The following is an 11,568-nucleotide window of genomic DNA, read 5'->3' on the forward strand; positions in this document are numbered from 1 at the left end:
CTTTGTTGTAATATCTGCCATTAAGTTCTTCCCTTAGAGTCATTTCTGCATTTATCCTTAAACTGGTGAATCAAAGAGACTTCTCTCATCAAGTACTACTTTTCACAACAGTGATTCATCAGCAGCACATTGACCCCCTTATAGATATAACCTCCTTCATGCAAGAAATTATGCAGAGCCTCGATGGCTCGGTTGGTAGAGCAGCTGACTCGGACTTCATAAGTCTGTGTCGCGGGTTCAAATCCACAGCCAGCCGGTCAGAGGGCGGACACTTTGCTATCCGTGTAGACACCCCAGGATTATGTATGTAATCAACGGATAGGTTTGCTGAAAGCAAATGGGTGTTACAGACTAATACACACACAAACAAAGCCACTCCAACACCTTCTAAAAACATAACAGACGCCTTACACGTCTCGAACTGTCGGCCTAAACCGCTCACGTCTCTTCGCTGCTGGGAGAAAGGGAGCTGGGGATTTGGCACAATACATACACATGTACTACCGGGGTCTAAGCGATGTCAGGCAGGGCAGCCGATCAAGGTTACAGCCTACCCCAACGCCAAATCAAAGTCCTTCGAAAGAAGGCATCGTGCTTACCCCATATGAAAAATGGGATAAAAGCACGTTAAACGAAGAAGAAGAAATGCAAGAAATTATGCAGTTCCTGAAGAACAGGCCTGTCTACCCTACCAAGCAAACACTTGCAGTATTCCTCTCCTCATTCCTGTCAAAATATCATTGTTTGGCATTAACTTAGTTATAGGTATATCTAGCACTTTTACCAAAAGTGAATGTCATTGAAATTTTACTCTTTTCAGTCCCAAGGATATGAAGGCTTGAAAATTATCTAATATTTTTTACTAGGATAAAGCATTTATTGCTGTATTAGGGATATGGGATATTAAGGTTTGAAAATATTCTATAAACTGTAGTTTAAAGGTCAATGTTTGTATCCAGCTTGTCCTGAAATTAAATAATTTTTTTTCATTCCAGCTCAAGGCGGTAGCAACAATTCAGCATTATTAGAGCACATAGAAGAGGTGCGCAGAAGTCAGTTAGCTGTGTGTCAAACAGCTCAGTTGGTACAAGAACAGGTTGCACAGCTAGTTGCATCACGAGCACAACTGGAAGCACATCGTTCATCTCTTCACCACCATCTGGCAGCAATTACAGCACTCATTGCAAGCAATACAAATCATTCCTCTACCACAACAACAACATCCACAGCAGTAGCAAATACGCACACTACTATTTCAAGTGGACCCACGCAAACAGTTACTGTATCATCTGGGCCAACAAGCACTCCCAGTGAAGTCTACTCAGTAGCCTTAAGCAATTGTACAACAAACACAGCAACAACCGCCACAAACACCAACCCCACTATTGGGCATTCTCATCCTCTTACTACCACTACAAGTCTAGTTGCTGCCCACCCAATTACAGCCGTTATCAACAGAAGTATACAGTCACTGGTACCTGCTGCTTCTGTAATGTCATGGACTGGACTTACATCTCCCTTCCTTGGTAGTACAAATATTGCCTTGTCATTGGAAGGGAAGGATGGTGTATTTTACCCACACTTAACAACAAAAGACAATTCTAAGGACACAAAACCAATAGTTACAAGTGTGAGTACCTCTAAGCCAAATAATAGAATACCTCCTCATGGAAATAATAAAACTCCAACCAGTCGTCATGGTTCTAGTAAACTTCATAAACAAAACAGTATAGATATGAATACTTCTCCAGTCAAATTTAATGGAGTACCAACGAGTTTACCAAAACACATTTTTAAACCCTTGCAACCAACTGGTCCAAACCTGACCAACACCAAAAAAACTCCTAAACCTATACCCTATTCGCAACCTTCAAGTATCACTGGACTTCCAACACCCTCCGTTGCTCTCGTGGCTCCAAGTACAACAGCGACCACCCAAAATGGTTTAACACCACTGCCTGTCATTCACAATGCCAATAGTAATAATAAAAATGGCAGAACAAATAAGCCTCAAATTGGCTTCACCCCCTATTCTAAGACTTCCCCAACTAAAGTACCACAGCCATGGATATCAAATTAGATGTTAATCATTCATTATATTTTATATTTGAACTGTAGCCTAAATTGTGTTTTTTGTTATGAACATAAAATTTATTAATATATACTGGAGAAAAAATTCCTGTGAGAGTAGTCTATTTTTATCTGAGCCAAAGATTTTCCTTCTCATTATATGAGGAGGTGACAGAAGGTGAATATTGATGCTTGTGATGGTTGTAACACTTATAGAGATCTCGCTAGTCAGGTATATTGTCATAGACCATTAATGAGATCTAAATGGGTTTCTATTTTTGAACATTGTAGGAGATGATTCTGTGACAGGAAACTACAACACAGAACCATTAAGTATGATGGTAACAAATTAATGTTATTTACTTTACAATGTAGTAAAACATCTTCATATGTGTTAAGGTGGTTCTTGTGTAATAAGAAGTTTACATTGATTATATGTTTGACCTAAGGTGGTATGATGAAAGACTCTGAAAGTGTAAATGTGTGCCTATCACAAGTCAGTCTCTTTGTATCATGTTCTCTGTACGAGTCATCCCATTTTATGTATCTCCTATGGAAGTACTGTGATGTCTGAATCAGTGGCTTGATTGTAGAAGTGGCAGACCAATATTTGTTATACAGTAATAAATCTGATGTGGATGCCAAATAGCTGCCACTACAAGTGTACTGACAGACCAAATATATCACATTTGTATTTATAACAAAGTATAAAAAAAGAAACACTTATGATAGTTTTTATAACCTTTATATTTTTTATGGCCTGCCAATTTTATTACTGTATTGTCATAAAACATGGCTACTTCTCTTACATTGTGTCTTGAATTATATTCTGCTAACTTCATGATACTAAAGCATGAACAAGTCTGAGTCTGCATTTATACAAAAATGGTAATTCTTTGTAATACTGTATACAAAGACACATTATGTTTTTGCTGCCAATGGCTGAGAGTATGCATCTCAAAACTAACATCTTAACTAATTTAGTAGTACTAAGACTGGTTAGACAGAAAACTTAAAAGAAAATGGGCTAGTATATTAATCATTGTTAATAGGTAATTGAATGCCCTATTAAAATTTCTGTGAATCAATCCAGTCAAAAATGGAACTAATTTGAAAGATTTACTTTCTTTAAGATGCATCAGGAAGGCCCTATAGCTTGCTATATCCAATATGTATGGAAGAAGTTGAGAGAACTACTTAAGGATGAGATTAAGAACTTGTAATGGTATTAGGACCTGCTATGAAATGTGTGAAGTTATTAACACGAGTATGGTGTGGTATCAAAGTTGTCATAACATTCACTATGCAAGTGTACAACTTAGCAGGGAGCTCCCTGACCACCAAGCATGATGCTAATTACTGTACATATTCTAAGATGTTAATTTAAACATGGGGGTAACAAGGTATACCAGACTTTAAAACTCCATTGTCTAGTAAAACTACAGTGTAGAACATCCTGTCGTGAAAGACATGATTATGATGATAAGGACAAGACCTCCTAAGATTCTACCATAGGTCATATCATGTTCACTATGTATGAGACATGCCAGAGGTAAAATGGTGGATTAGAAATGCAAAATGCTTGCTTCAAAACCTCAAGATAAAACAAACTATTGCTCCTGATAATCTGCCTTTCCTACCCACTCTATTTGGTATGAAGCTCTGCTCAAGAAAGAACTTGGATCATGGAAATTCCTTGTACAGTATTTTATATAAGAAAATTCTTCCATGACATATGTGTTTTATGAATAAACCAATGCTTAAGCCTTTGACTGGTAACCTTGCCCCTCAACCATGGCAGATTAATCAGAAAGGGAATAGCTGAGGTATTGTTTGGCAGGAATAGACAGTAGGTGATTTCTAAATGCCAACCTGAGAAACATAGTATGTGCAGGATAGTGGTCTGCAATAGATGAAACAATGAGACCAGTGAAAGTGAAGGATGGGGAGAAGATAAATAATAGTAATAGAGAAGTTACTTAATTACCTTATCTAGAGAAAACATTGTGAGTGTCTTTGGAGACATCCCTGAAGAAGGAAAATGTAAACAGACAAACTTGCCAGTCAATAGGTACACTGATAAACTGTTTGACATGTGCTGTTTTAGAGACCAAACTAAACAGAAAACTTGAGGCAAATAAGAGGTAGTAGATTATTCATTGTCAGGACACAGGAACTGTATGTAAATATGCAACCTAATATTAGAAAACATTATAACCTATTAAAATGTCTGTTCCTATACATAAACTAATTCTAAAATAGTGTATTTTGTATGTATGAAATATGAGGTTACTAACAGCCACATAGAGTTGGGTCTAAAAGCTGTGTTGACACTCAATGCAAATATATGACTTGGCAGAGAGCACCCTGACCACCAAAAAGGATGCTGGGTGCATATTCAAAATCAATGTTAATTTATGCCCGGGGCTAGCAAAGTATATCTAAATTAGAGTCTTTGGTAAAATAACAGGAAATCTGATCATGACAGATATGATAGTGATGATAAGGATATTACCAACTTAGATTCTCCTATAGGTCATATCATTAGCTTCCTAGGTATGAGGCATCCCAGAGGTGAAAAGGTGGACTGGAAATGCAAAAGGCTTGCTTCAAAAACTTATAATAAAAAATGAACTGTTTTTAACCCTTAAGGGACGGCATAATTTATCAATGTGCAGCACCCCAGACTGGGGAAACTTTGAAGTCGGCAAAATAAAAAAAAAAATCACATCAATGGAAAGAGAATGACATGTACAGTACATTCACACTGTATAAATAAAAAAATTCTAAAACATTTTCCCTACCTTCTGCGAGAAGTTGAAAATGACTATTTACAACCCCTTGTGGGACCTCATTTACAAGACAATCGTAAATTTTACCAACTCGTATGTTTTTCCTAATAAGTTTTTTGGATTTTGTAAAATTATTATTACTGCTCACACAATATCAAAACATAAGAAATAAAAGCAGTAACAAATTTTTTGCATATCTGTTGTAAGTTTAGAGAAGGAAGATTCAGTAACTTTTTTTTTACTTTTACATGCTTTTTCTAATATTTTTTTGCAATTTTCTTGGTAAAAGTACATTTACAACCGACATACTATCGGAAAAGACAAAAACAAAAAACAACAGCAACCCCTTCGTATATTTACAAGCAAATTTACAAAAACTCATGTGAGAGAGAGAGATGCAGTTCCTTCCCCCTTGAAGTCATAAGCATTACTGATACTGGCCCAACTCTCCCATCTGTATAAAAGTTACCATTAGTGAATTTATAGCATATAGAAGTATTGGCACCTTTGTTTTGAATCATTATTACCATAACAGTGGTGCGTAATTCTGCTTCACACTGAAGCGCAATCCGTCCACCTCCCCAAACCTGTTTAACTTCACACTGAAGCTCAATCCGTCCACTAAGGGTTAATAACAGCCTTTAATTTTTTTTTTATAAATTGTCTGAAAAGTACTGAATTTAAAGAGTTCTAACTATACAAATAGTACCTTTAGTGACATTGGAGTTCTCTTGGAAATAATAATATCCCCTTCCATGGCTCTTCTGAGACAAATATGAAAGAGACTTGAAGGATTGACAAGCAGTAAAAAGCATGAGTAGTCCTAGCCATGTTGATTGCAAGAATATACCTTCTCAGGATTTTCATGGAGAACAGAGTGAATTTCTTCTGCCAGTCACAGCTGCATCTGGAAGGAAGAGAATGAAAGTTCCCAAGTAATTGTCAGGTGCCCCATAGTTGGGACTTTGCACAAAAGTCAAGAAAAAGAGATCCACTGACTTGTAATATCAGGTATATATGGGGCATGAGCTGACAAACAGGGTAGTTCAGTGATATGCACCACAAATGCACTAACTGCAGAAGACAAGAATATGGTCATATTCCAGTCACCAAAAGGGTACCTCAATGCTGGTGAGTGTCAAAGTTACTGAAAAACAGGTATGTCAATTCCGGTGTGTATTAAATTACTGGAAAGATACCTCAATTCTGGGGAGTGTCAGTTATTGAAAAGACTTAAATTCGATAGTGCCAAGTTACAGAAAAAGAGACCTACGTTCTGGTATGTTGCAACATTCAGACCAAGTGCCTGAAATGTTGTCCTGTGGTTCCTTATGTCAGACAGGCCTGTTTTTCTGAGATCAATGAAATATTAATAAATCCACCAAACAAATAATTTAAAAAGGAAGTGTGAGATAAGGAATCACTTCCTGCCTTCTAGAACAGTTGCAAAATTTAAACACGAAGTTAGAAAGCTTGGAAACAGGAAAGCCTCTCTCTTTTGGAAAGTAGACCAGACCCCCTCCAAAAGGTGGAGGTTCACTATATTTTGGAGTCTAGTGGAGAAGACTGGACCACATTAGGAGTTCTCTAGCAAGTTTTGTCAGAAGGCAAAGGTCTTCATACTTGGTCATGTTGGCTCCACTGGAGTGCATTATTTTACGGAGTTTAGGTAATACCATCACTTTGTTCCATGCAGGTTTTAAGACTGGACAGAAGAGGTAAGCATTTGGACAATCTCATGAATGTATCATGACATCTACATTCAAGTCTGCTGGACCCGAGATGATTAACCCTTAAACGCCGAGCCTCTATTTACAAAAACGTCTCCCGTATGCCGGCGGCGTTCGGGAGTTAGCGCTGAGGCGGAAAAAAAGTTTTTTTAAAAAAATCACAGCACGCTTAGTTTTTAAGATTAAGAGTTAATTTTTGGCTCCTTTTTTTGTCATTGCCTGAAGTTTAGTATGCAACCATCAGAAATGAAAAAAATATCATTATCATATATAAATATTGAAATATATGACAGCGCAAAAAAAAAATTTCATATATTTTATACAAATCGCGCTGTGAGCAAAACGGTTAAAGCTAACGGGTTATTTTTTTTTCTTTGTATTGTACACTAAATTGCGATGATTTTGGTATATAACAAATTGTAAAACGATCAAAGCAACACAGAGAAAATATTATCACAAAATGATGCATGCATTCGTAACACGCGGACGTAAAAAAATGTTTTTTCAAAAATTCACCATAAATCGAAATATTGTGCTAGATACTTCCCGTTTGTCGAAAAATTAAGCTAATTGATTGAATATTACTAGACTGTAAATGTTTTAGCTTGCAATTGCAGTTTTCGACCATTTCGGTAGAGTTAAAGTTGACCGAAAGTAGAATTTTTTCTATTTATCGTGATTTATATGAAAATATTTCAAAACTGATAAAAGCTACAACCATGAGTTATTTTCTGTTGTATTGTACATGAAATTGCGCACATTTTCATATATAAAAGTTTATGTAACGACTAATATAAAAGGGTGCAAACATTACGACAACGTGACGAAAGAATTTCTGAGATGTTCGGCCGAGTTACCGCGCGGACGTAAGGAAAATGTTTTTTCAAAAATTCACCATAAATCGAAATATTGTGCTAGAGACTTCCAATTTATTGCAAAATGAAGGTAAATGATTGAATATTACTAGAATGTAAGAGTTTTAGCTTACAATTGCGTATTTTGACCATTTTGGTCGCGTTAAAGTTGACCGAAGGTTGAAATTTTGGCAGTTATCGTGATTTATGTGAAAATATTTCAAAACTGATAAAAGCTACAACCATGAGCTATCTTCTGTTGTATTCTACATGAAATTGCGCACATTTTCATATATAAAAGTTTATGTAACGACTAATGTAAAACGATGCAAACATTACCACAACGTGACGAAAGAATTTCTGAGATGTTTGGGTGAGTTACCGCGCTCAGACGTAAGGAAAAAGTTTTTTTTTCAGAAATTCACCATAAATCGAAATATTGTGCTACAGACTTCCCGTTTGTTGCAAAATGAAGGTACATGACTGAATATTACTAGAATGTAAGATTTTTAGCTTATAATTGCGTTTTTTTACCATTTCGGTCGAGTTAAAGTTGACAGAAGGTTGAAATTTTGGCAGTTATCGTGATTTATATGAAAATATTTCAAAACTGATAAGAGCTACAACCATGGGTTATTTTCTGTTGTATTCTACATGAAATTGCGCACATTTCCATATATAAAACTTTATGTAACGACTAATATAAAATGGTGCAAACATTACGACAACATGATTGAAAGAATTTCTGGCGCGGACGTAAGGAAAAAAGTTTTTTCAAAAATTCACCATAAATCGAAATATTGTGCTAGAGACTTCCAATTTATTGCAAAATGAAGGTAAATGATTGAATATTTCTAGAATGTAAGAGTTTTAGGTTACAATTGCATTTTTTTACCATTTCGGTCGAATCAAAAGTTGACCGAAGGTTGAAATTTTGGCAGTTATCGTGGTTTATATGAAAATATTTCAAAACTGATAAAAGCTACAACCATGGGTAGTATTTTGCTGTATTTTACATGAAATTGCGCACATTTTCATATATAAAACTTTATGTAACAGCTAATATAAAACAGTGCAAAACTTACGACAAAATGATGAAAGAATTTCTGGAATTTTCGGCCGAGTTATCGCGCGGGCGTAAGGAAAAAGTTTTTTTCAAAAATTCACCATAAATCGAAATATTGTGCTAGAGACTTCCAATTTGTTGCAAAATGAAGGTAAATGATTGAATATTACTAGAATGTAAGAGTTTTAGCTTACAATTGCGTTTTTCGACCATTTCGGTCGAGTCAAAGTTGACCAAAGGTTGAAATTTTTTGTAGTCGACGTACGGTACGTCCACTTGGCACCCAACAGACAATTTTAGTCGACGTATGATACATCCAGTAGGCGTTTAAGGGTTAAGCTACAGTTGGGAACTTTCATGTTGAACAATATTGTGCATATATAGTCTTTAGGACAGGCACAAAAGTGAACAATCTTACAAACTGAGAAGTCAAGACCATTTAGAGAATACTATCTGGTGATTTCCACTACGAAGGTGCATAAAGATGACGTCAAGACCAGATTCGCAGCCAATATATTACTTCTGTGTGGCTTTCTTCTTAGAATGAACCCAACCACAATCCCACAGATGGTTTATATTTTAATTTGTTAGTCAGACTCACTATTTAACAAAACCTGCCATTTACTAAAAATGATGGATTTTCAATATAGTAATAATTCATGGGTATATCTGATCTATTCATATGGTAACTGCATCTTTACCAGCATCTTCACTGTCTATCATACCTACACATGCAATATTTACAATTGGCTTCACATAACTTGTGGAATGAAAACTTAATTTACTGATTTTTGAGGGATTTTTGGGATAATTTGGAAGGGCTTCAATAGCATTTCATAACTGAAAACTGCCAATTTCCGTGTGGCATGTTTTCAATGATCTTCTGTATTGATCATGTTACAGATAATTCTGCCATGAAAACAGATACATTACTGGTTTATTCCATTAGAGGATATTCCAGTAAATCCTACAATAAATGAGGATTTGAAACCATCCATATAAACTGCACATTGTAGGCCTTAACATCTTATGCATTCTATTGTGTTTAGCTTTAGAAGTTCAAGGGTATGTGCACAATTTTTAGATAGGTAGTGAATATACACATAGGGATAGATTACAGTACTGGAGGAAGTGTGATGTATAAAGCTCTTTTAGTTGGTGAGTCACTTGCCTGAAACCTTAATGCACTTATTAAGGAGCCAAGGTTACTACTAATATTGTATTAAGGAGCTCCAGAAATTTGTCTTTAATAATAATGAGGTTTAAATAAAGTTTAGATGTTATCAGATTACAGCTTTTAAGTAAATCTTGTAAAGGGGTTAAGTGAAAATGGTGGAGACTTAAAAATTCCTTAACTTAATATTATTCTACAGTCTGTATATATAAGGATTGGATCACTTGGACTTTTCATCAAATATCCATGGGTCAAACGAAAATGACCAATTCTAAGACGTATCAAAGTCACTTGTTTGTGTCTGCCCTTTTGGTATGATGAATTCCATGCTCTAACATTGGGCTTAATTTGTTACTATCATGTTCACTATTCCACATATATTCATGATTATTTCAGTGTAGATTATACTGCAGCAAATCCTACACCAGATGGAGATTTAGATCTGTCAGCAAAACTGTGTATTAATAAGTTGTACTTCTATGTTCTAAAAAATTTGACTGAATTTTACCCTAACTTCCTAATATATGATAAGATGCAGACTACAAACAAATAGCCACAGGTGACATCATACCTTCCTTCCAACTTTCTTGGTTGGGGTAAACATCTACAGTACTTACAACAAAAACGTAAGTTACACAAATAACAAGCCCCAGTCATAACCAACATAAGGTAGTATAAAGAGAACACGAAGTCACACTGCCAGACTTACCTAATTTATCCTGAGGATATGGAATAGAAAATGGACCACAGTAGTTAAAGAAGTTAAACAGCTGTGAGAAGAGGCCTAGGGAGTGGATCAAAGTATGACACAAAGGGATTGCAGCTGAAGCCTGAGAGACACTGCAAAGAACCTTTAGTACTGTCTACAATATGCCACAATGGCAGGTACACTGTAAGCAGTATATTTGTACAAGGAACAATCCCAAGAACAGCAACAGTCAATGACAAAATTAATTCTAATATCAGACACATACAGAATCAAACAATAAAAATGTGGGGATCTGGAAATTATGTAATGACATTGAAATATATTGTATACACTAACCAAACACAACTAATGTACAGCATACACTCAGTCACTGAAAATAAATAATTCATACCTTTGCTGAGTACGTAAAAAAATAACTTACCTTCTAGATCATGTAAGGGGGAAAAACTTTGGTTTGGTAAAGTGAAGTCCTTTAAGTTTAAATTATCTTAGGCACTGTGTCATAGAGGATCCAAATAACCTAAAACACACAGAAACTAAGATCAGATAGGCATACAAATAAACTTTATTCTTAAAGCAATAATAGGTAAGATCACTAAATAGTATTACAGTTCACATAAGCAATAACTTAGGTTGTGTCAATACTTCTCATTAAATATACGTATCTACAAGTAGTCAAAATTTTACTCATTCGGCATCATCAATGACAATATATTTGGTCTGAGCAAAACAGCACACATCAAAGGGTGGTATAGATTAAAAATGTAACATTAATAGCTAGTAAACTACAATGTAAATAGTATCAAACCTGAATTAGTTCATGGACTTCTCTAAAAAACATTAACTTGTCTCTCTATAAGCTACTTCATCATTAATAATGAGTGGAAACAAAACTATATAGGGCAAAATCACAAAACACTTGCCATACTGTAAAAGAAAACACAATTAGGTATTCTATAAACAATGTCCCATAATGACATATGGTATAGACAAAAATTCTGACAAAGAAAATGCTATGAACTTAAAACTAAAACAAGCCCAAAAAATTTCACTTTAAACTGTGACAAGACCTAAAACTTCAAAGCTTTCACCTTACCAGAATACAAAGGAGAAGTGTTATCCTTCTCTGGATCCAATTTCAAGGCATATTCATCCTAAGGAAAATTAAACATG

At 35.4% G+C, this 11,568-nt stretch overlaps 1 protein-coding gene across 2 annotated transcripts in view; it reads left to right on the forward strand.

Annotated features, from left to right (window-relative positions):
• The window catches only part of LOC136845268 (genetic suppressor element 1-like), a 641,960-nt gene extending 639,166 nt beyond the window's left edge, over positions 1-2,794 (forward strand). For both annotated transcript variants that reach the window (XM_067115412.1, XM_067115411.1), the window contains one exon: positions 996-2,794. In XM_067115412.1, coding sequence (XP_066971513.1) covers positions 996-2,080 — 1,085 coding nt within the window. In that variant the 3' untranslated portion in view covers positions 2,081-2,794. The remainder of the gene's footprint in view (positions 1-995) is intronic.
• Positions 2,795-11,568: the final 8,774 nt, after the last annotated feature.

This window comes from Macrobrachium rosenbergii, chromosome 13 (assembly GCF_040412425.1).
Source record: "Macrobrachium rosenbergii isolate ZJJX-2024 chromosome 13, ASM4041242v1, whole genome shotgun sequence".
Taxonomy (NCBI): Eukaryota; Metazoa; Arthropoda; class Malacostraca; order Decapoda; family Palaemonidae; genus Macrobrachium; species Macrobrachium rosenbergii.